Below are 26,456 nucleotides of genomic sequence, written 5' to 3' on the forward strand. Positions count from 1 at the left end.
GTGTGTGTGTGTGTGTTTGATGGTTTGAGCTCGGGCTCTCCTGTCAATATCGCACTTTAAATGCTCCGATGTAATGCGATGGGATTCTGATCATGGATAAAAGCCGAGTCCTGATCGTGTGTGTGTGTGTGCTGGGGTTTGCCGGCCGATGTGTCGGTGAGTACATGAGGAGAGTCTTATTACTCCGGTGATATTTGGGTTTCCGTGTTTATTTATCCGCTCGCGGTGAATTTGGCATTAACTCCAACAACATGGCGCTGCTCGGATCCGGAGCTCGGGAGCTAACTCGCTAGCGTCCTCTCGGGAGGGATTTTTTTTTTATTTTTGGGAGGTGGTGGTGGTTTGTTGTTGTTGTTGTTGTTGTTGTTGTTGTTTTTTAAAGGAAAAAAAATAAACGTTTTCAGTTTGGGGCTTATATATTAGTCGACGATATCTTAAAGCTAATCGTGCTCAGTGGCTCAGGTGATGAGAGTCAGGAATGAGGCTAGTGGGTTAGCACAGGCTAACAACGAGCTCCGTGTAGAGTGGAGTGATTGTTTACCTGGTTAGCATTAATCATCTCTAATCTCTCCATAACTCTCGGTTAACTGATTTGTAAGCATAGTGATAAACCCAAGGGCAGTTAAATAGAATATCTTTACTAAGTGAATTCAGGCCTTGTCGTAATTACATTACAGGATGTGTCACTAACAAATTGCATTAATCTGTTACTCTTTAACATGACTGAACCCTCATGCAGTGATTACTACATAATAAAAGCACACACTTGTAATAGGAAATGCACAACTACTGCACATGTTTTAATGACAGTGTCTTCATTCAGCTTGTTTCTGTGCACAAACAACTAAAGATGGCACACTTGAGTCCTGCTCCCTGGTGAACACCGGTTAATGGAGCTGAGAGTAGCAGCACAGGTCTGAGGTCTGCATGGTCATTGATGAGAAACATGATCGGCTTTGAGATGATAATAACATCCAAGCTGGACCTGCGGCTTCAGGACCTGGGGTCAGATTCACTTATTAATCTGGAAAAAGATGGAGAAAAGATCCACCGTTCCATTCTAGGGGTAGCTATGGAGATGAACTCTTCTCCTACATGAGCATTTTCTTTCTTTCTTTCTTTCTTTCTTTCTTTCTTTTCCTGTTCCATACTGGCCTGTGTTGCTGCAGGCGCAGCAAATCCAAGCATCATCTTACACCCGGTCAATAATATCCTTTCCCCCTGCACCTCCTCCTTCTCCTCATCCTCCCTTTTCTTTGGCTTTGTTGTCATGAACATGTCGGCATAACCTATAGCAATCCTCAACCCTCTCTGTGGTGGATTTAACTGGAACAGGAAAGAGATCTATACAGGAGTACATCAGCGTACAATCTTTCACTGTTTTACATAGACTGGCACACAAACTCTTCTTTTTTCTCTCTCTTTCGCATTCTACCTCTCTCTATCTCTCTCTCCCTCTCTCTCTCTCTCTCTCTGTTGCTCTCTCTACGCCCTACATGCAGAATATCAGAGGGTTTGATTTAGGGTGTGAGTTCTATTCTAAGTGCTTTTTAAAAAGAAAAATCCTTCCTGTATTTACAGAGATCGTGTATTGAACCGAACGGGCAGCTGAATCTTGCTGACGATAATAAAACGCCAACATTCAGCTATAACGAGCACATTACGACACGCTTATGTTTCCTAACCAAAATCCTTTATACAGCAAACATTTTTGTGGTTTAGGTCTGCATCAGTAAAACACCTGAACATCTAGAGTCAGGTCTGTAAATATTTGGACAGTGATGCAATTTTTTGCTGTTGTACATAATCATGATGGATTTAGAATGTAGTAATCACAATTTTATTTGAATTGTTGGCGTTCAGCTTCCAGAAGTTTCAACAAAATGAAATATTTTATGACAAAATACACTCACTCATCGTCAATATCAAATAATCCTTTATACGGAGTTGCGGGGGCCTGAAGCGTATCAAAGGAGACTAAGGGCACAAGGTGGGGTACATCCTGGATAGGGTGCCAATCCCTCGAAGGGCACACAGACACGTTATAGGCCATTTGAAAATGCTAATCAGCCTAATCTGCATGTTTTTGGACTGTGGGAGGGAACCTGAGTACTTAAAAGAAACCAACCAAGCACAGGAAGAACATGCCAACTCCATGCACACAGAGGCTGGAATCGAACCTGGCCGAGAATCAAATTCGGACCCTGGAGGTGCAAGGTGACAGTGGTGACAGTTTTATTAAAGAAATAAAAAGTCTGGCATTGATTGACTTGGTACCTCTTTATAGGGACGTCCAAAGAGGTGTTGATGCAAGTGAAATCCGTTGTCATTAGTCTGAAAAAAAAAAAACTTAACACACTTATCAGAGAGATAGCAGAAACTTTAGCAGTGACCAAACCAACAATCTGGCAGGCACTGGCGAACTCCGTGATACCAAAATGCAGAAAATGACTAAAATGAAATAATTATCTCCCTAATAAAATCTAGGCAAGTCACGAACATCTTTGAGAAGGTAGGTGTATCGTTGTCAAAGTCTACAATCAACAGAAGCCTTCATGTATGTAAATACAGATGGTTTACCTCAAGATGCAAACCACTGGAAGCACTCAAGACGAGGAAGGCCAGACGTTGATTGGATGTTGCTTAAAAAACAACTCTTGCCTGCCCAGTTCTGATACAAGATTAACTTGTACCATATTGATTGGAGGATAAAAAAACAGAAGGAAAAGAAGGGTTTGTGATCCAAAGGATACCGCATCATCTCACAGACGTGGTGGAGGCAGCGTTATGGCATGAGCGTGTTTGTCTGCCAGTGGAACTGGGTTACTGGTGTTTATTGATGATGTAACTGCTGATGGAAGTAGCAGAATGAATTCTGAAGTGTAAAGCGCTGTACTTTCTACTCAGATTCAGTAAAATCCTGCAAACTGGTAGGCCTAAGAATGACCCAAAACATAGAGAAAAAAACGCAACCCAAGAGCTTGTCAAGGCAACAAAATGCTTTTCACTTAATTGAAGACAAAACTAAAGGCATTTAAAGGAGGCTGCAAGTAAAGGCCTGGCAAAACATCACAAATGAGGAAACTCAGCATTTAGTCATGAAGTAATTGACTTCACAGAATTTGCTTCCAAGTATTAAAAATAATCATTATATTCATGATTTTTTTGTCTATTTAAGATTAAGCCTGTGGAAATAGAGGGAGTTCGCCAAAAAAGGGCTGTAATTTATAAACAGTGAATGCAGTATAAATCAATCCCATCTTAGCTGCTTCATATAGATCCATTGTGGTGTGAACAGAGAGAAAAATATGAAAACTGTTTCATATAGTTATGGAGAGTGAGAAGTGTTTTCTTACCTTGTCAGTGTTCACACTCGGGTATTAATATTATTATTAGTATTAGTAGTAGAAGTAGTGGTAAAATGTTTGAAATCACCTCCAGGGGTTGTGTGTAGTATGATTCAGACAGGTTAACAGGTTAGACTTCTGGACACATGTATATTAAGTCTTGTTGTCTGAGCACATAGATATGCTGTAGATATTAGGATTTTCCTCACCTCAGTGGTCAAAAGATCCCACTATGTCACTATAAACATGGTTGTCATGCTAGGAGTTCTTTGTGTACTATTCGACATTTAATACAAACGTATTGTTTCGACTCTGACTATAAACACTTGTCAGCATGCTAGTTCACGCTTGATCATTAGTAGGTCACATGACTGCAACCTAGGTTAAGTCTCCAGAATGGCTGCTTTAACCATTGTCCATTGTTTGAATCCTGGCTAACACATGGCTCAGAAATGAGGGTTTAGTGTATGTTACACTAAAGAATAGGGGTGAAACAGGACAGCCTCCCCGAAAGCCTCCTGAATCATCTAAATAGTATTCATGAAGGAATGTTTAAGCTTAAAGCAAAATTCGATGGAGATTCTTTTCGAATGCACAAATATTCACTCAACAGCGTCTAGCGCCTCACTGTCTACTACAGTGAAGTTTTCATTGTTCACGCATGCATACTGTATATATACTGTATACTGTACATATAAACCCAGCAAACATTTGGACATCTGATAACCGTTGAAATTATGAATTATTTCCCTCTATTATGTCCTGTCATGGTCCAAATAGTTCCAAAATAAAAGTTGAACGGATGAGTTTGACATTATCTGATTCACAGCTGTCATAAACTGTCATCAATCGTCCAATTTTGTAACAACACTCAGCTTAAAGTCAAAGTAACAGCTATACATGCAACCGCAGACAACTGTAAACATGTACAAACTTCTCTGAATGCATTTTTCGGAAACGTTCTGTGTCACATATTTTTATCAATTAATGCCGTTCTACCGTGTTTGTTTTGGGCCGGGGACATGACGTCGCAGTCGGAACATTGTGTATGGTGGTAGTTCGTGTATTGCCACACTGACTCTAAAAAAACTATAAGAATAATGGTGATGAATTCGTTTTTGTTTCATTTAAAGTTAAATGTTAAACTCTTGTGTTTGAAGTTAGTTCATAATGTTTAATGCTACACTTAGTTTTTAAATGAGAAACAAATGTTTTAAGGATCGGGCAACATTTAAATTACTCATGTTCATTTAAATGTTAATTATATATTATAATTTGTAACAACATCAGGAAAAAAATCTCATATCGTATTGTGATATTTATAAAGCAGTATAAATTAAATCGGCATCTAGGTATTATGATAACATGGTATTAGGTGGTGACTGGCTATGTCTACTGGTCATTTTTTCAAGTTAGATGGGTTCCACATGGGGAAAAAAACAAAAACAAACTGATACGGTAGATTTGGATAAGACTTTCCCAGAGATAATAATTGTTACAACAAATCCCGATGTAAAACTGATCCAGTGCGAATGGGGCATGTGGCAAAGTGACTGATGTGATGTGGTTTCAGATAGTAGCTGAAACTACAACTACAGGCAGGTTTTAATTACAATCATCTTAGCAAGTTACTCAACATTAGTGACATTGTAATGGCATTTGAATCATCCACCTTTATTATCATGTACAGTAGTTTCTCTAGGAGTAAGAGAGAGGTGTCACTGTATGTGGAGCACCTGTATTCTTGCTGAGAAGGACATGGCTCATCTGGGAAAATTTCAGCAAGGAAAAACAAAACTGCGCCTGTAGCAAAATGTGTCTTTACTACAGATGGTACAGAGTATACAGTTCTGGATTAATGTTTAAAAGGTGCTCCTGTGTAACACGAAATCAAAATGACTGCTGTGACGCCTAAAGTTAATAAAGGGAATAGGAGACGGACCTGACGATATATCTTGCTAGGGTTTAGCCAACTTTGCTTTAGATGTGATAATGTAGAGTTTGAATCACTCAGGTTACTGGTACAGTAGTTGTGTCTGTATTCATAATGCATGGCAACATGATTTCCTCTGAAGCCAGTGGCATTTTTAAAGGCCTATATGAGTAAATTGATAGAGGCTTTTAGAAGAAGCGATTGAAAGAAAGTCTTATTATAAGCATGTTTTTCTTAATGCATAGTTGTCATGTTTCCCCCCCACCCCCACCCCCAGTACAGAGAAATGTTGGAACTCATATCTATGATTATCGTGAGTGTGCTATATTTACATGCATTTACATGATAAAGATAAAGGTGAAGAACAGGAACATTCCTTCACTGTGTGGTTGTAACACTAACACAATGCTCGGTTATTTTCTAGAGTGTGGGAGAAAACCAAGGGACGAAGGCATGCTTGTACATATGAAAACATTCCTTCCTACACACACAACCGAACAAGTCGACTTCAGTTTTCATGCACACACACGCTCGAAGCGAGCCAGAGGTATTGCATCTCCGGTTCAGTCATTCAAACATGCTAGCAGTGTGTTGTGCTTGATTTCACAGTCTGTAGGAGGGCATTTACCAGCTCCTGCATCTGTGTGTAAACGTTGTAACATTGCTGACGAGGCAGAGCTGGAAATGAAAGTGGTGACGCTGGTCCGCATATGTGAGGTGGAGTTTAAAGGCTTCTTTGGAAGTCTTCTTTGGAAGTGGCTTATTTTACCAACGTTGTGTCTCTTAAATGTGCTGCTTAAAACACACTCGTGAACACCCTAGTTTAGTTTAGAATCTGTCTAGATTCTTCATGAGATTTGACAAATTCTTAAATACATTTACTGGCAGTTTTCATTTCCCGATATTTTCCGTCACGCCTTCTGTTTGAACAAATCAATTGACCAAAAGTATCGGAACACAGATTTGACAAGTGTTTCTTGTTGCTCAGTTTAGACTAGATTAGCTCTTTTAAACTGGCCGACTGTTTAAGGAATTAATGGCTCTGAAAATGGTGGAGAATTTTAGACTGGCCAAGTCAGACCCTAACGTCAGGTAAGCATGCATTTCACTTCCTGAAGAAGAGGCGGAAGGGAGAAAGAGTACAAGCCTGGAAAAGCAGAGTGCAGCAGTTTGACATCACGTCAGCCACCCACTGAATCGGTGCAGTTATTTTAAGCAAGGGATATGCATTCAAATATTTTGTGCTATTTACTTTAAGACTATCTGTTCATAAATACTGCTTATCTAAAAATACCAAATATGGCATGCTCCAAGTTGTTTAACATGTCTAGACATTATAGATAATAAAAGTTGAATTTCTAATCTATTGTGTCATATGAACTCATCTCAAATCCAAAGGTCTTTAGTGTATAACAACAGCAGTTTTGCTGTTCCAATATCTTTGGACAAAAAAAACAGTAAATTGTATATTTATAAACAGTAAATTGTATAATTATAAATAATGCTACTAAATGGAAAAAAGTTTTTTAGTGTGTGTACAGAACTAGTCTGGACACACCTTCTAATTCAATGCTTTTGGTTTGTAATTTATTTTTTACAATTTGCCATTGAGTGGCGCAGTAGTAAAGTCCTATCATCCAGGGAGATCGCTGGTTCGATTCCCGGGTGATGCTGTTACCTCTCACAGCCGGTGGTCTAGAGAGAGTTGATTGGCCGAGCTCTCTCAGAGGGGAGGGATAAGAGGTACTCAGTGCTCCCACATTAATCACGGCTTTACAGCCAATAAGGGGCGTCTTTGAGCTCGCGCACGCGGAAGAAGTGGCTAGCGCTGTCCTCCTAAAAGTTGGGTAAGATCATGGAAATTAGATGTTTGGAAGTGTGTCCAAACTTTTGACTGGTAGTGCCTGTATCAGAGTAAAACTGAAATGAAAATTTCAGCCCAAACCATTTAAAACGTCCTTTTAATGTTAAAGACATCTTCTCTAATTATACGTATAGTGATTGTTGCAGTTTAAAACGCGCTCATGTCTTAATTTCATTTTTACACGTGAACAGTTTTACAGGCAACAGGAAAGTGTTCAGGAGTTCAGGAGTCCATCCTTGAATCAAAGACAGGCTGTGCTCTCTTGGTGGGACTGATGGCAGACTTTCTTACTTAGTCACAGGCACACTAGCCAATTGTGGGTGTCTGTGAGCTCATATATGTAAAGAGGCCTGATCGCACTCTTCTCCTCAGTGCGTTACGCTGCAGCAGGAGCACGGCTGATGGTTTTTGAGTTCGCTAGCTAGAAAATGTACATAGTGTATGAAAGAATGTCATCATAGAACCTCCATGAGCCAGTAAACTGACATTCAGCCATTCTTGCACGACAAAGCGTGTTTAACGACTGACTGTAAAATATGCACCAAATAAATGACATCTGTTCTTTATGATTACTATTTCTGAATCAAGAATTAAGTGCCAATAAAACGCTAAAGGTTCTCAAATTGTAGGTAATAGTAAGGGGAATTACCAGGGACCAGGTGATACGATATTATCACGATACCTAGTTGTCGATTCCATCTGTGTGCCCAACAGAACCTTCTTATGAATGTGTAAACAGTTTAGAGCACGCCACCTGTAGGATTATAGAGAAACAGCATTGTTGTACCACCCACTTGTGCCACTAATGCAAACGTGTATAAAGAAAAAAAAAAAAAAAATTGAATAGAAAAGATTTTCGGGTCATTGTGGCGATACATAAATCGCTACACAAAAAAATCACAATAGATCACTGAATCAGATTTTTTTTTCCCCGCATCTATTAGATAAAAGGTTAAATGAGTTGGTTTAAAGCAGAACATGGCAGTTTACCACTTGTTACACCGCAATGCCATGGGCGTTGTTAATGTTTAAAGCCTTGTTCATTGTTAATGTAAGTCATTGACTTGAGGTAAATCCAGAGCCAATTCCAAGAACACTGGGGAAAAGGTAATGCGCCCTTGATTTGCGTCCTTGATTTGGACGCCAGTATCATAGAGTAGCCAGTTTGCCATGTTGTTGCGGAACTGAGGAAGCTGGAGGAGCCTGAGAAGAAGCATGTGTACACTCCACACAGACAGTAACCTGAGCTCGGGATTGCATTGAGGACCCTGACACTGTGAGGTTATAATGCTACACACCTGAGCTGAGACTGCCTCTAACGTGCAAAATTACTGCTCCCGATGTGTTCCTCAGGACAATCCTGGTGTAAAGTCATAAGTTATAGAAATGGGCAGGCGATGCTGTGTAGAAATGAGAAATGAGAAATGAGACTGCAGTTAATCTCTTGACTTCTAAAGAATTTTGAAAATCCAGAGAAGAGAAAAATGACTGACTCGCTTCTTGTTTATATGATAACAGGAGTCATTGTTTAACATAGATTTACTGGCCCTCACCAGTGCGTTCAGGGTCCTGGTCTAGTTAAAAAAATAAGTATGAGAGTTTCACGGCTTAATATCGTTCATATTATTTAGTCATATCATTGTTAAGTCGTAGATGCAACATTCTACTGAGGTTTTTTGTTCAGTGTTATCCCAACAACATGTAGTCACATTGGTATGACATCATTTTATATGAAAGTGATTTTAGCTGTGCGGCACAGTGGTTAGCACTGTCGACTTGCACCTGCAGGGTCCGGGTTCAATTCTCAGCTGTGTGTGCATGGAATTTTCATGTTCTCCCCGTGCTTGGTGGATTTCCTCCTGATACTCTGGTTTCCTCCTACAGTCTAAAGACCTGCAGATTAGGCTAATTGGTGTTCTCAAATTGCCCCCTGGTGTGTAAGTGCATGTGTGTGTGCACTGCGATGGATTGGCACCCTGTCCAGGGTGTACCCTGCCTCGTGCCCTAAGGTGCTGGGATAGGCTCCAGGCCCCCCGCGACCCTGAATACAGGATAAAGAGGTATAGACAATGAGTAAGTGAGTGAGTGAGAATAATTCTAGCTATCAAAAAGCAACCTAATAACAAAGGTGTCCCAACATCTGTAATGTCTCCAAATGAACTTTTCCCACAACCAAAAAGTCCTCCTGGGTAAGCTCTATGCTAGTGAGAGATTTGTTTAAAGTGAATCTCTATTCTGTCCATATTTGCCTTCAGTGGATCTTATCGTATGTATTTTGCCTAACGTCACTACGTGTGTACACCTGTGTATGTGTATATACGTTGCATGTTGTGTGTTCGCCATCTTCCTTAAACCCCTGTCCTGTCTGCTTACTTTCTTTTACACTTTAGCTGTTGTTATAGCAGACAGGCCTTCAGGCCATAGTGACTGGAGTGTGTATATGTGTGTGTATTCGGGTGAGTGATCGAGTGAGTACGAGTATGACTGTGCGTGTAGGGAAATACCGCAGTGTCTTTTAATATGAACATGAAAAGCTACAGTTATTAAACCCGTTGCATGCAAGTACCTGCATGTTTCAGACTGACACAGTGGCAGGAAGCTGTCAGGGATGTAGGGAGTGGAGTGGCCTCAAAGTATGTGTGCAGATTTGACACTTTTCGAGTTACACCCGAGCAAGTCTCCAGTTACAAAAATGAATTTGTTTACTTCCTTTAGATTCTTTCAGTCCTTTGGATTCCAGGAAGTACTGCATTATGTAGACAGGGAATGTGAACACACACACACACACACACATGGGTATGCATCAAAGCAGAATTAAATACTGATCTTTTTACATTTGAGTCCTGAATCATTAGCTCTAATAATCCCTAACAATGTAGAGTATGTAACAGACTCGGTGATGTTCAGATTAAATACTTTAGTCATTGCACAGTGAGATTCTTTGCTCAGATTGAAGCAGACCATCTTGATGGTTCACATTCATGGCTGCAGTTGAGCCAAATCTGTCTTTAAATGTAAACACGTCAGTCTCCCAGAAGTCCTGTCATCTGTGTGTTTATTGGACAGTGGTTTCAATTGCTAGTAAATTTTAGAAGCTTCCTTTAAAATATACATGAATTGAGTCATCAAGAGTTACGCCATATCCAGTGAGTATACTCTCATGAGCTCCAGATTTGAATCATTCTCATTTTTGTCACATCAACACATATTGGCTGAGTAGCTTATCTGGGACTTAGTGGTTAGCATTGTTGCCTTGCACCTCCAGGGTCGAGGGTTCGATTCCCGTCTCTGTGTTCATGGAGTTTGCATGTTCTCCACGTGCTTGGTGGGTTTTCTCCGGGTACTCCGGTTTCCTCCCGGAGGAAACCCACCAAGCACGTGGAGTCCAAAGACATGTAAATTTAAGCTAATTGGCATTTCCAAATTGCCCATAGTGTACGAATGGGTGTGTGAGTGTGTGTATGTGTGTGTGCCCTGTGATGGATTGGCACCCTGTCCAGGACTATGTGTGATCTTATCAAGGACCACATATGAAAATTGAAAGATTTTGTGTCCACACAATTCTGATTAATTCACACATTAAGGCAGAAAATCAGATTCATGTCACTTCAGCCTGTTAATGTGATTGAAGCTTGCAGCTTTTTGTAGCGAATTAAATGAAAGACAAACAATCTACTGTAACCAGTGTTTTAAGATGTTGTGTAGTTGTTTAGTGCCTCTGTGTAAGTAACGTGAACACAGACCAAATGTTCCAGACTGCACCATTCTGTCATAGATGAAAGATGACTTTTTTTTTTCTTCCCTTTTCTAAGAACCACAGTACATGTGTTCTAGATTCTGGCACTAGATTGTGCAGTCTGGCCAAGGAACATAATGGTACTGTCTGGACACATGGTTCAACTCGGCTCTTATTCAGTCAAAACATGCCTTGTGTGTTGACACGGTTTGAGCCACATGTACACTTGATTTGTCGTTCTTATGAATCTGGTTTTGTTCTGCATCACGTTGCTCATGAGAACATTCAGACAAATTACCATAAGCCTAATTTCCAGTAATCTCCTCTACTGATTGTCACTGGTGTAGTTCCAAAAGTTTAAGGTTCAGGAAACAAAGAGGAAAATAATTTACGCAGTAAGACAGTGTTAAATATCTTACTTACATAGGGAAAAAAAAACATAAAAAATATTTAAAAATATATTTTTTTGCCTAGAAAGTGAGTGTATCCAGGTTAATGTAAAAGAGTCTGTGCTAGACAAGTGTTCTTTGTTTTTGTTTATTTCTTTGGAAAGAAAATGACCAAATAATAATAATAATAATAATAATAATAAAGCAAAACTGTTAGAAACCCTGTCATCCACGTTATGATTGGTTAAAGAACTTGCTGTTGTCTGTTAGAAACTTAAAGCACAAACCCGGGACTCAGATGAGACTTATGAGATCTCAGTGTCAGTTTATGCATGAATAAATTATTTATATACAATAATGAGTTATATATTATTGAAATCATGAAAATAACTGTTCTAACGTGTCAGGTTAGGAAATCCCGCCTTCTGCGTCATGATTGGTTACAAGAATTCAGTCTTGTTTATTATAGACTTCTAGGACTTAAATTGTGTTTTAAAATTCACTTTAGAAGACAGAAAAGTATTTGACTCTCAAAGACTTTTGTAAGGGGTTTTAAATTGCAGTAAAATTACTATTTTTTTTCCATTTTGTTTTATGTCCCTTAAGGGGCTCTGTATCATCCAACAGATAAACACAATTGTTGTTGTTTGTTTGGCTGGTCCTATTAAGGTGGGTGGACATAGCAGATGATCCGATAACTTGGCACAGGTTTTTACACCGGATGCCCTTCCTTACCCCACCCTCTCATTTTTATCCAGGCTTGGGACTGGCACTAAGGATGCCCCACACCCATTGTCTGGGTAATGAACCTGGGCAGATGAGAAGCCTACCACAGAAGCCATACTGTAGATAAACACTAAATTAGAAAAAAAAAACAAGCAGTAGAATTTTATTAGTTATATCTAGAGCAGTGGCGGCCGGTCAATAAGGAGCGCTGGGGCGCCGCTCCCTTAAAGTTAGGCAGAGAAGAATGCTACTTTAACATGTAATTATTTAACATAATAATTATTTATTTTAATAATGAAATAAAGTCATTTAGTCACAATATTCCGCTGTATTTCTTAATATAATTTATTTACAGTAAAAAAAAAAATCTAAACTCTAAACTGTATTATGTTAATTTGTGTTCGTGTACGAGTGTCTATGTAGGCACGTAAATTTTTAAGAGGCATGTGATTTGAGGCTGAGCTCTAATTGAATTTTTTCAAATCATCCTTGGGGCGCAGCCCCCCCCCCCCTCCTCTAATTTGGTTCTTAGCGAATCAATATTGTTTTTAAATATTTGGGCTCATGTGATTGGACCATTCTCAACAAGTCTTATTAACGGTTAGCAGATTGTTAGTTAATGTATTGATTAGTGATTAACGTGGAAGCCAGCTTTAAAGGAAAATTCTGTCATTTCTTTGTTAAAATATACCTTCGCAAGGCGATCAGACGAAGAAAGAAAAAAGTTAAAGAGCTTGGACCAGATCGACCTGATCTTCTAATTAAGCAGCAGTTAAATGATTGTGGCTGATCTTACACTCGGTGCTTTCCCAGCACTTCTTATGTCTATTTACAGGCAAGTTAAATTTTTAATTTTGTTTAAAATTAAAAAAATTTGGTCCGTCCGTCCGTCTGTCACCCCCCGAGCCCCCGCTTTTAACCCCGTCAGTTTTTCCATTCTGCATTTTGGACTTGTCATCACCGATTGAGTCAAGTTGTTGGGAAGTAAAGTACAGACTGTGAGCTCCTGTTTTGCAACATGTATTAGTAAACATAAAAAAAATTAAAAATCCCCTTAATGTCAGTGTGTGGTTGAAAGCGATACAACAGTATGCTGTAATCCTGTACTTTCTGTTCTGTTAGGAAATTTCGAGCAGCACTGTCGATTTTATTTTTTTTAAGTGTTTTCACAAGTTCATGTCTCTCGTTCTCTTTCTAGGTCTATTGTGTAACTGCACCACATCTCAGTGTGAAAAGAATGGCTACCGCTGCGAGACGACGGGGGCCTGCATGGCTTCGACCTCCCTTATTGACGGCCAGGAGCAGCACGTTCGAATCTGCATCGATAAAGAGAAGCTGGTTCCTCCTGGGCAGCCCTTCTTCTGCCTGAGTGCCGAGGGGCTACTCAACATCCACTGCTGCTACACAGACTACTGCAACAGTCTCGACCTCAAGGTGCACTCGGGTAAGTGTCCTGCACGCTCAGCCTTCTGCTCTGCAGTCCAGATCGTCAGCTACCGATGGTACAAAAGACATTAAACATGCTGTTATAGGAAAATAAATAAACTTTGTCATGTCATTGATTCTTACGCGGGGCATTGTGCAAAGATGCCTCGGTACAAGTTGCTTTAGAAACGATAATATGTGGTAAAGTGCTCGCCCTATCATCCGGAGATCGCAAGTTGGTTCCCCGGGTGATGCTGTTACCTCTCGCAGTCGGAGGTCTGAGGAGAGCTGATTGGCCGAGCTCTCTCAGGGGGGAGGGATGAGAGGTACTTTGTGCTCCCACATTAATCACGGCTCTACAGCCAATCAGGGGCGTCTGTGAGCTCACGCAACCGGAAGGAGCGGATAGCGCTGTCCTCCGAGTGTGTTACACCGCCCCAACGTTGCCTGAGTGAGCAGTTTGAAAAGATGTGGTTGGCTGCTGTCACGTGTTTCGGAGGAAACACATGATAGTCTTCGGCCCTCCAGACTGAGTGGTAGTAGTAGCCATAATGTGGGAGCCCCCTAGTGACGGGGGAGGAATTGGACACAACTAAATAAGGGGGAAAAAATTCCCTTTCCTGTACTGCTTTTAAATAAACAAGAGGATCCTGCACACCATATAGTGCTGAGGCCCTAAAAACAAAAAAAAAAAAATATGTAGCCAGAATCACTGTCATACACAAGTCATAGCCGCTGTTACTGTATAAAAAGCAGAGAATTATGCTTACAACAGAGATACCGATTCTGCTTTACAATTAAGGTTTGATTGGTTTCTAAGTTTAATGGTTTATGTGGTGTCTCTTAGTGACTGTACAGCCTGACTCGTCCACCGTGATGGGCAGCTGGGGGCCGGTGGAGCTGGCCGCTGTGGTTGCAGGTCCTCTTTTTGCACTGTGCGTGCTGGTGCTGCTGGGCCTCTTCCTGTTCCAACACCACCAGAGGGCCTACGGCCACAGGCAGAGGCTGGAGGTGGAGGACCCCAGCACTGAGCACCTGTACCTGGCAAAGGACAAAACTCTGCAGGACCTCATCTACGACCTGTCCACATCCGGCTCGGGGTCAGGTCAGTGTTACAGCTAAAGAAGTAAGAGGAGAGTTCAGCCAGTGGTGGACTAATCCCCTACCTGGGCAAAACAGATTTTATGTTAAAATCTTTACTTTTTTTTAGGACAACAGAAGAAGAAAAAAAAGACTCCTTGTTGACTTTTGCAATACTGATTTTTCATTCTGACTATAGCTCACACCACTGCACTAGCGCAATCTTGATAATTAATCAGCATGCACAAGTGACAGATGACCTTTCAGAGTTAGGGACATGCCGATATGTAGAAACGCTCACAAAACCGAGCAAGATAAGCAAGGTAATAATAAACCGAGCAAGATAATATTTCACTTTTGACTTGAGAATAGGACAGGATACCTCATAGCTCAAACATTCACCACCGACACGACGGATTAGTTTTATGTAAGTCAGTTTTCCACGGATCAGCCATCAACAAGTCCATAGTAAATAAAACTTACCATATGACAGAATCAGTGTGAGCTTGATTCCCTGCAGCAAGACAGTCCCGTCTAGGAGTGATGGGAAACAATGACAGCCGAAGTGTATTCTTTATGTCCAGCCTGCTCAGTAGTTTTGTTTTTGTTGCCATCACTTTGATAGATAACCGTGCATCACAAAGATAGATTGTTGGAAATGAAAGCAGGGTTTTCTCAGGATATTAATGACCCTTAATTTAGGTAGGATTCTTAGCATTTTCTTTTAAATGCAGCTTTCTTTTTGTTAGCAGTCCCAGAATCTCATCTGCTGTCTCATCACTGAGTATTTTCTTTTGTACTTAAAAAGTAGTAGAAAAAGGTAGAATATTTAAAAACGTTTTTTTTTAACAGATTTTAGCTAAAGTTAGCTTGTAGTGTGGGAAAGCGGTACAGACGGAAGCAAATGACAAAAACTAATAACAAGAGAGAATGATTATACAATTAGTTTGCTTCCATTTGTCTGTAATTAGTTTGTTAATTAGCTAGCTCACCGTATGTTATTACACTATACAACACTTACTACTCAGTACTACACAGTAGTCAGTGTCCAGGCAGCTGAAACACGGGGCTGAGAAGCCTTTGGGAGATTTGACTTGCCAATTAATCTATCATATGTTCATCAGTGTCAGCTAAACACTAAACATCTCGGATTGTAACTTGGATACAGAGTATATGAGACACTTAAATAACTTTTTATTATTTTATATAATATTTATTATATTATTTCTGTTTTTTTAACTGATTTAAAAGCACACATCTAGAGTAAAGTGGTGTTCAGAGAATCAACTAAATGCATAAAGAATTAATCAAATCTGTGGTCACATTTTCCACTCTCTGTTTGTGTGTGCGTCTCTCTCTCTCTCTCTCTCTTTCTCTGGACAGGCCTGCCTCTGTTCGTGCAGAGGACAGTAGCCCGGACTATTGTGCTGCAGGAGATCATAGGGAAGGGTCGCTTTGGAGAGGTGTGGAGGGGGAGGTGGAGAGGAGGAGACGTAGCGGTGAAGATTTTCTCTTCTCGAGAAGAGCGCTCCTGGTTTCGCGAGGCTGAGATCTATCAGACCATCATGCTGCGGCATGAGAACATCCTGGGCTTCATCGCCGCCGACAACAAAGGTAAACTAAAAGAACATCCTGAAACAACAACTGACAAATGCCAATAATGAGTGTCAGTGTGGGTTTACAGTATGAACCCTGGATAACTTCCAGGAGCACATTTGACACACCGATATTCTCCCATATATGTGCATGTACATAAAGTCATATCATGACAGTGATGTACAGTAGTATGATCACATGAGCACTCAAAGATGTATTTTGAGCTAAGATAGCTACCATATACAGTGGAACCTCGGATTGCGAGTAACGTGGTTTATGAGTGTTCTGCAAGATGAGCAAAGATTTTTAATACATTTTGACTTAAAAAAACAAGCAAGTCTTGGTTTACGAGTACCGGGTATTATGTATCACGCAGGCGCTTCTTGTTTTGACGCCGAGCGTCACATAATCACTACTGAGCCAATGTTTTTTTCTTTCTCTTGCGCTGCGGAATTGTGGGTTAATCATCTTCCCTGCATCTTAGTGCGCGTCTCCCACTGGTATAATCAATATCTGTGCACACGCCTACTGTTTACTATGACACTGTGACCATGTGTGTGTGCGCGTTAAACATCTTTCATTTTGTGTTTGTATGCGTGTGTGTACAACACGTGTTTATTATAACACGTGTGCGCCCGTGTAAAGCAAAAGAAAGGCTCATTAGAGAGGTTAAAGATCTATTTTCCCTCTTCCTCTCTGTATAAGGCTGCACTTCATCATTAGACACCATGCCGTTTCACACACACACACCTCCTTTATTAACCTTAAGGTAGCTTGTTGGGAAAGACCCCAGGGCCACAAACAGGACTTTGTGGTTTGACTGCTGATTTCTGTTCAACATTTGTAGGATTTGTAGCAAACAAGGTGAAAATGCATGTGGGGGCTGAAAGACCAGTTGTGCATCCTGATTCAGAGGGCACTTTGGATCTGCTAGGAAGAGCCAAGCTCAACAGTGAGTGAACTTGGCATTGGCAGGGAGATGTACTTGTGCCTAACCAAACTTTTTTCTAACTTTGGGTGCAGATGCCACGCTGTTTTGAACTTAATATATGCACTGGTTGCCACCCTGTGTGACCACACTTTTTTGCAACGTTGCCCTATATACAAGACTAGACTAGCACTAATAGCACTAATAGTTAACCTATACCTGATATTAAGGCTTTTTGTTGCATCTGATCTTTCTCTCTAGTTCTCTCACATTTACAACCCTCCCACATTTACAACCCTTGTGAGGGCAGTTGTGTCTCCAGTGGGCTGATAACTCACCTTTGAAAGCTCTTTACTTCTAGTAGGCCCAAAGACAGCGTCTCTGTAGCAGAAGGCCTAGCATTCTTAGGAGTCAAAGCACATCTCATTGGTGTGTGCTGTAGAGCATGGAAGAGGATAGGGCTTATTCTTCCTGAATTCAGTCTCCGTGTTAGAGCTCTTCTGAGGACAAGCTTTGATAAAGGGTCAAAGATTCTGTGACTGCACATCATAAACAGCATTTGAGAACTTTAGTATACAACAAGGGAAAGGATATTGAGGAACCAATTCACCAATTTAAATCCAGAATTATTTATTCTGGGAGTGTTTTGTGCTGTATCTTGGGCTTTGCAGTCGGCTGCCTGGACAGAATGGGTGTGGGAGGACTCAAAACTGGTCTAGGCCTGCTAGGTGCTGTTGATGAGTTTGCATGGACATAACCTCACACTGGGTGCATACTCAGAGATACTCAGTACACAGCTGATGGTTGTCCTCCTGCTGTAGTAGGATTAGGTAAGAGGGAGCACTAGCATGAACCTATGGCAGGTCAGTTTAAGCATAATTTATTTTCAACTTCTGCTATTCCCTCGGGCCAGTAGCAACCGATACCAGGATCACCGAACATAAACCAGATCCAGATTATAAAGAGAACCTTTAAATGTTTCTCAGGACTGTCCACCACTTCTGTGGTTTATTCTTACATTTACATTTAGGCAATTGGCAGACGCTTTTATCCAGAGCGACTTACAAAAAGTGCATTAAAGTTTACATCAATGGATACATACTTACACTGGGTTAACTAGGTTAATAGCTGAGTGCCATTAGTCCAACACAAATGGGAAGAGGGCTTTTTTGTGTGGGGAGAGGGGGGGGATTAGTCCAAGTACTGCAGAAAACAGATACGTCTTGAGTCGTCAAAGTCAACGTCTCTGCTGTACGGACATCTAGAGGAAGTTCGTTCCACCACCTATCCCACCTGAGAGATGGTGGGATAAGGCCACTGTGGGTCCCTTTTGGCTACCCATAGTTAGGGTAAGAATTTAAAACTATTCTCACCCCTGATAATTACACTAACTGTCGGTCGCCAGCCCTGGTAGTCGCGGTTAGTAAGTTCCACAAAAGGATATGTGTAAAAGTAGCAAAATAACTGTTGCGTAAAGGCTGTGCCCTCGTGCCTACGACTGCGTCACAGCTGTGCTATATACAGAAAATACAGCATGACCTTGAGTGTGATTTTGCTTAATTATCATTATTGAGATGTGAGCTTCTGCAGAGAAGGAACACATTGCCAGGTGCTGCAATAAACAAGTGACTTAAATGCTGAAAACAGCAGTGCTTCTCAAGCTTTATTATACCCACTGAGCAGAGCGAGTTTGTGCAGACCAGATGCTTTGTGATGAACACAAAAATGTTTTAAATACGTTTTATTATCTTCCCAATTTGATCTCCTGGCAGTTCCCACCCACCAGTCAGCTCCTTCCTAACACATGACATTAACCATCTAGATAGGCTGTCGGATGCTTGCCATGAGATATCCAGTGCATCATTCGAATCTGCTGCTCATGCTGCATCGCAGGTCGGCATAACAATTAGGGAAGAAACCTGTCTGCCCTCATCCACATAAATTAACTAACAAACCTGCATAGTTGACTAATGTGGCTGTGATTGAAAGGAAATAGACAGTATGACATCGCTTCTGTCCACAAAACTTTGGTGAGTTTGACATTGTCAGGATTTAAATCTGACTTGTGATGATAAGGTGAACATTTTTCTGGTGCACCACTGTTTTTTCCTGTTGCAATTTATTAATTTTTTTATATAATAATAAAATATATACCTGCATACCAGCTGCTGTCGAATTAACCTGAACATCAGCAAACATTTTCTTCTTTAGGTTGTAAATAACATCTTGTTGGTTTATTCTTATATAGTAATTGTTCTACAACAGCTGTGTAACGTCAGGTTTCTTGTCCTTACCGTACACTCTTGTGCAGCACGACAAGGTTATGTAATCAGCAAAATGTTATGCATGATAGCAGCCCTTCCTGTTCAGCAGCCATCACTGTTCTAAAGGCTACATTAAAATACTACACTACGTGCACTCATCAAGCACTTTATTAGGAACACTATATTAATAACGGGTAGGACTTCCCTTTCCACTGAATGCAGGTGCAATGACGGCAAAGGCCAGTGGAGAACACTGCCGAGCCTGTGCCCACTGCAGTCTCAGTTTTCTGTTCACGTTTGACATAAGTGAACCCTGACAGGGGTGTGTGTCCATCCATGTAAAGGTTCAACGTGTCGTGCGTTCGAAGGTGTTCCAAGATGTTCCAAGATGTTCAGAGATCATTGGATTACTGTAGCCTTTCAGACAGTTCGAACCCTTCTCTCTTTGACAAAGTGTTTACGTCGCCTGGTGCTTGCTGGATGTTTTTACTTTATTGCATCATTCTGAGTCAACTCTAGAGACTGTGTGGAAAATCTCAGCAGTTACAGAAAAACTCAAACTAGGCAATCTGGTGACAATACTCATACTCAATTCAACAATCACTCTTTGTGTCTTTCAGATAACGGCACATGGACTCAGTTGTGGTTGGTGTCGGATTATCACGAGCACGGCTCCCTGTTCGACTATCTGAACCGGTACTCCGTCACCATCGAGATCATGATCAAACTGGCGCTTTCTGCCGCCAGTGGCCTGGCACACCTGCATATGGAGATCCTGGGCACTCAGGGTATGTGTATCATTGGATTATTTAGTAGTGAATTAATTATAATCAGTCAGATGTCTGGTGGTAATCAGTCAAAGCCCTTATTCTGTGTTTCTTAAACATTTTGACGTTTTCCAAGTAGGACTGATAAAGACTTATGGCCATCTGATGGTACATCTAATTAATAGCTCGCATTGCCTTTTTTTTCGTGTACTAAAAATTAGGTCAAGTGGAATGTGTTTGATTTCTGTAATTGTAAGAATAATTCTGTTTCCAATCGATCAGGTAAGCCTGGTATTGCCCACCGTGACCTGAAATCAAAGAACATACTTGTAAAGAAGAATCTCACGTGCGCCATCGCTGATCTAGGCCTCGCAGTACGTCACGAGTCTGTCACAGATACCATCGATATCGCCCCTAACCAGCGTGTGGGCACCAAGAGGTAGACACACAAACTCCCACACATACTGTACACACTCGAACAATCTCTCCCAAAAGTACCAGCCCAGTATCTTGGTATACACTCTTTGTGATTGATGAGTCCGGTGTGTGTTTCAGGTATATGGCTCCTGAGGTGTTGGATGAGAGTATCAACATGTGCCACTTTGACTCCTTTAAATGTGCCGACATCTACGCGCTGGGGCTGGTGTACTGGGAAATCGCCCGCCGCTGCAATGCCGGAGGTGAGACCTGGCTGAGAGAGAAGGTTACGATTTAAATACAGCCGTGCGGTGATGTAATAAGTACATGCATCAAGACTAACGAACAGGGTACAAGAATGGACCATTTCTAAGCACGAGCCAAAAAAACAAGCAACACGACTGTAAAGTTTAAGGGTTAAAAACCTGCTGTGCTTTACAGGATGATGCTTTTCTCTCTGGCTTACAATCAGTTGGCTGGGAATAGTGTACAGTTTTGTGATTTTCTAGATTCTACAACAATACTGGAGATTTTAAAATTATGAAACGCCACAAATAGGATTAGGTAATCAAGTAACAACAAAAGCGAAAGCAACAGTCAGTTCTGATATTAAGACATGACGAAACGGGTTCTCATAAACATCATCTCAAGAAGGCAAGACCAAACATACCTTTGCTGCAGAGGAGGAGATCATTTAGTTATCGGTCTTCACCTCAGATTAGAGCCGTTAGAAAGGCTTGACAGAGCATAAGTAGCAGACACATCTCAATATCAACTGTTCAGAGGAAATCCTTATCAATTTTGGATGCCTTTAGCATCGTTTTACAGTGTAGAAAGAAATAAAAGTCAGGAACGACTATGGAAATAGAAGGTGTGTACAAACTTTTGAGTGGTAGAGAAGAAACAAAATGCAGAGTCTGTTCACACCTGAGTAAAAAATAGAAATGTGTTCTGTCTGATGGCAAGATGAGGCAGTGAGCCGGGGAAACATGCAGACAGGTGGAACAGACTTTTTTTAGATTACTCATAGAGTCACATTTATAATGTAAGGAATAAAACATGACAGAATGTGCTGTAAAGGGAAACGAATAAACAGACATGTGTTGTGATGCAGTTGGAAGACTCCTACCAGTCCAAAGTTAATTGTTTTCCAATAATCTCCTATCCCAAAGGGTTTTATTTATTCCACCGGGTGATGTTCATGTCTAACTAGGACTTTTAATTTTGCAGACACAGAAAACAGTTGTAAGAATAAAAACTTGCCTTATTCCTCTCTATAATTCCTTTGCTACACTAATGCATTTATCTCAGTGTTTCACTAGTGCTTCGATACAATCAAGATAGAATTTTTTAAGTACGCCAGAGCCACGATCAGACTGCCTGCTTAAAGTCTGAAATGCTGGTCACCCAGGAATTCATTTAATGGCCCAAATATATGAAAATGGCTTTGAGTGAGGTCAGGACTGAACGGGGGACGTGGCAGTAACTCCCAGTTGTAATAACTTTCCGAGTTCCTGTAAAGTGCTCGTGCTGCTAGTGAATGATTGTGTGTACCTTTCCCACAGACAGATGAGTCTCTTCTGCAAAAATCGGTGACTTAGTTATCCGTTGATTTCCAAAACCTATTCATTCACTCTCTGAATGTTCTCTTTTCTTTGCTCTTGTCGTTAAACAAACAAATGTAACTTTTCTATGATGCCAGAAAACTGCACAACCCTCTTCAGTCCTGTTCCTGAAAAAAAAAAACCTTAATGAAATTAAAAAGTCTCCTTACAGACCATATCACCATGTCAACAATCACACACGTAAAAATAAATAAATAAATGTTTTGTGGTGTGTCCGCCAAACATTTCCCTGAGCAAGTTGTTGCTATAGAAACAATTAGAACAAATGCCTTAATATAAACCGTGTAGCCAGCACTACTGCTGTTATAAAAATTGAACCGGCATCATCTTAGCAGTCAGAGATGAATACCCCCCCATACAGTATATGGAAATTTTTGGGATTCCCAACTAATTTGATGTGGGTGTTCTGTACTTTTGGAAATAGTAACGGTTGTGTTTGTTTTTTTTAATTTCTGTTTATTGTGAGCAAACCAGCGCATCGTGCTAAATTAAAGCCTTAAAGTTGCATTTTTTATGTATTATTCTGTATGTGTGTGGGTGTGTTAGGTATCCATGAGGAATACCAGCTCCCCTACTATGACCTGGTTCCCTCCGACCCGTCCATTGAAGAGATGAGAAAGGTGGTGTGTGACCAGAGGTTACGACCCAACGTGCCCAACTGGTGGCAGAGCTATGAGGTATATATACTGTATACACACACACACTAAGCATTAGTGATGGGAAGTTTCAATCATTTAAGTGACTCTTTTAATCTTATTCATCAAAATGAACAAATCTTTTTTTGAGTCATTTAGTTCACTTCATTCTTTAAACCAGAAATAAAAATAAAATGTTACATTTTCAGTAAACAGACCTCCAACACGTGTACATACACTACAGTGGCTATACTTAAATTTATATTTTTAAATAAAAATATTGCAATATTTTGATAAATACGATAAACAGAATGAGCAGCTCACCTCTCATGTCTCCTGGTCCGAATCGATGTTCTTTTATAACGTGACTCCCATAGACACTATGCAGTGCATTATACAGGAAACAGAATTGAACGGTTCTTCTCATGAGTCTTCTAGTCCGAATCGTTCGTTCTTTTGAATCTATTGCACTGCATAGGGTCGATGGGAGTCGCGTGACAAAAGAACGAACGAGTCGGACTAGAAGACTTAAAGGTAACCACTCATTTCTGTTTCCTGTACATAACCTACGGAGGTTTGGCGCTGCTTTGCGCATGCGCGCCCAGTAGAAAATGAATGACTCACTCTCTGAGAACTACTCGTTCTTCTGAGTCACGTTAAAGACTCGTTCGAACAGAACAAATCGTTCATGAACGACCCATCACTACTAAGCATAGTTCCTAGCAGATGAATGACAGACAAATGTCATCCCTGTCACTGTTCTCCCTGTTTCCGTCTCCCAGGCGCTCCGTGTGATGGGGAAGATTATGAGGGAGTGCTGGTATGCCAACGGCGCCGCTCGCCTGACCGCTCTGCGCATCAAAAAGACCCTGTCTCAACTCAGCGTGGACGAGGATGTCAAGATGTGAATGAAGCCCGAGCAGACTGACAGTCAGAGAACACTGTAAAAAAAAGAAAGTGTACAAAATTACTACTACTACTATTACTACTACTACTCCAAACTATCCTGCCAGTTTGAGAAAAACGTAACGCCGTCGGTCGAGTTGTGACGCGGCCTACCTCACCCACAAAGCCAAAACTACTTACACAAATTGTATTGCGTCATATTCTTGAACTCAACTGCTCCTCTGTCCCTTTTTTTTTTTTTTTTTTTTTTAAACCCATGGTCGCAGACTGCAAGTTCTGGTCCTGCTGATCCCCGGCGAGCACTGCTGTCTCTGTAATAGCTCTCAGCTGATCGCTAAACTGTATTAGCACGGTATTGGGGTTTAATTTCTCCAGCTATTTCAACGAGCCGCATATCAGCAGCCTTAAACCAGAGATGACCTTTCAACTCTGCGTGCTGTGCAAACTCCTAACATCCGGGTCCGGGCTGCCGTCGTGTCATGAAGTGAAATTGTAACGTGGGTTTGTACAGATTTTATTGCACTCCGTCTGTCTTGCCCTTGTAGGAACGTGGATTGTGTGTGTGTAAAACCTTAGAGATTTTACTTGAATGCAGGTGCTATTTTAAGCTTTAGCGTTGTTTTTTCCGGTAAAATTGGGTGCGTAGAATTTTACCCGAACCTCAGATTTAAAACGAGGGTTAAAGAAAAGACAGGTTAGTAACTCCAGGCAAAGGTATCTTTGAAAAAAAAAAAAAAAAACGTTATTCTGGCACTACTGATTAATATATATATGTGTGTGTATGTGTGTTCAAAAGAGTGACTTCAGGAAAGCTGGACAGTGCCTAAAATGCTTTCTGTTCATAGATCATTAATCTGTCATTAGTGCATTTATTCACGGTCGCCCTGTGTAGTTTGCATGTAATGTGTGTGTGTGCGTGTGTGTGCGTGTGTGTGTGTGTGTGTGAGAACTGGATAATCGCCACCTCTCTCTTTCTATGACTCATTCACAAGCTAAGGTTATTTTCGATCGAACATTCTCCATTTGCTCTTTTAGTCTCTCCATCGCCGCTCTTTCTGTTAGACTCGGTAATATAGAATGTATTTTTTGGAAAGGTGCAGCGGTGTAGATCTCCTTCCCTTCTGTCTTTAGGTCGATTGGATACTAAGCTTTTTTCATTGTTTTTTTCTTTTCTTTCCTCCGCTGCTGTCACACTGAGGGGATCGGTAGATAGGGTGAAGCTGTCTGATCCTAACCCTTACACACTGGTCACTTTAATATTAATAATAGTAATAAAAAACAATCTTTCGGTTTCACATTTTCTCACCGTAGCATCCCGTAGCAACAGTATATGACCAATCGAACAGTATCTATTTGGCAATTCGCCTCTTAACCACGAAAGCACTGGAAATGTGTCGAGTAGATGAAACGTATATGCAACATACACAGGGAGTGCGCCAGGTAGGTCGAATTTCCCTCGGAGCGTTGGAGCTCGCCCCCCGGCGTGGTGTGCATGCGGAGACAGGACGAGCTGTGAAAAAGCCAGCGTTAAGGAGCGGCCTCAGCTCTGTGACACTGTATTTTTGACTACTATTCCACACAAGAACCTTTTATATAATCAGTACTACTGCCCTGCTCCTGCTCACTCTCTCCCTTGTTCTTCTTGATATGCAAGTTGTAAATAGTTTCTATGTATGATTTCTGTTTCCCCGTTTGGAAGTTTTTTTTTTATTTTTTTTTTTAATCCTATAGACAATTCTTAAAGCTTGCTGTATTTTTGTGATGACCTTTTTTTGACTGTACACTCACAGGTACTACTGATCTCTAATAGTCTCTCTCTTGTTCTTTCTCTCTCACTCGATTATTCAGTCTTAAGGATAACGGTATACGGATACTCACTGTATAAATAGGACGCGTAGTCATGTTAAAGGATGAAGAGTTCTTAGGATTCGATGCCAGCGAGGCATGAAATTGTTAATCAGAACCTCTCAAGCATGTGAAAGCCAAAAATAATATTTATGGAGAGTTGGTTGTCTTTTACGTGGTTCTTATGTTCTTATTAGGACTCTTGATGTAAATGGGAGAAGACCTGTGTGTGTATGTGTGTGTGGGTGTGTTTCTTACACTGGATTCTACACTACTGAATACACTCGAGTACTCTAAAACTGAAACACAAACTCCACACTACTGTCTGTGTCTCTGCTGATCCTGAGACTGCTCTCATGGTGGAGCATCAGCCAGTCGTGAAACTGTTCTTTTTTTTTTTAGGTACAGATAAGATTTTTCATGTTTATTATTATTATTATTATTATTATTATGTCTATGAGTTCTTTCCTATTTCTTAGTGGTATTTTCCCCCACTTTGATTTCACCTCTCCAGCTGAAAGTGTATGTACATATAATATTTATAGCTTCCTGACAACGTTTCTGCTGCTGCTGTATTTTGGAGGCATGAGCATAGTCAGGGTTATAATATTTATGAATCTAGGTCGGCTCCTGTTATGATTCTAATTCAGAAGAGACCTGTGTAGCTAAGATGCCTGAAATGCCTCGTCGTTCTTCTAATACACGGGCTGGATACGAGCCTTCGTTGCTATGTATTACTATAAGGAAAAGGTGTATATTGTAACAGATTGACCTTTTGACCCTGTAACCTGTCTGCTGAGTGTAATCTCAGTCAGCTCCTAAACCCAAATCAGTCTTTTCAGGAATTGTTTCCAATCATGTATATAAGTAATATTATACAGTAATAAAGACATTTTTCCTACATTCTGCTCTCTTTCATTCATTTTTAACATTTAACATTAAGGGTTTTTTTTATTTTTTTTTACAAACGTTA

General features: G+C 40.7%; 1 protein-coding gene across 1 annotated transcript; it reads left to right on the forward strand.

Annotated features, from left to right (window-relative positions):
* On the forward strand, window positions 1–26,386 carry LOC128526486 (activin receptor type-1B-like). Its single transcript, XM_053498378.1, has 9 exons — window positions 1–156; window positions 13,194–13,439; window positions 14,268–14,525; window positions 15,884–16,114; window positions 19,909–20,076; window positions 20,338–20,494; window positions 20,611–20,735; window positions 22,644–22,774; window positions 23,515–26,386. Exons 1-9 carry the CDS (start codon window positions 93–95, stop codon window positions 23,638–23,640), a joined length of 1,506 nt encoding a protein of 501 aa, XP_053354353.1. The 5' UTR covers window positions 1–92; the 3' UTR covers window positions 23,641–26,386.
* The last annotated feature ends 70 nt before the right edge of the window (window positions 26,387–26,456 follow it).

This window comes from Clarias gariepinus, chromosome 6, assembly GCF_024256425.1.
Source record: "Clarias gariepinus isolate MV-2021 ecotype Netherlands chromosome 6, CGAR_prim_01v2, whole genome shotgun sequence".
NCBI classification, from domain to species: domain Eukaryota; kingdom Metazoa; phylum Chordata; class Actinopteri; order Siluriformes; family Clariidae; genus Clarias; species Clarias gariepinus.

Coding starts and splice junctions, on each gene's coding strand:
- LOC128526486 (XM_053498378.1), top strand. CDS start 93: ATGGATAAAAGCCGAGTCCTGATCGTGTGTGTGTGTGTGCTGGGGTTT. Junction 157..13,193: donor GTTTGCCGGCCGATGTGTCG/GTGAGTACATGA, acceptor TTCTCTTTCTAG/GTCTATTGTGTAACTGCACC. Junction 20,736..22,643: donor CCGCCGCTGCAATGCCGGAG/GTGAGACCTGGC, acceptor TGGGTGTGTTAG/GTATCCATGAGGAATACCAG.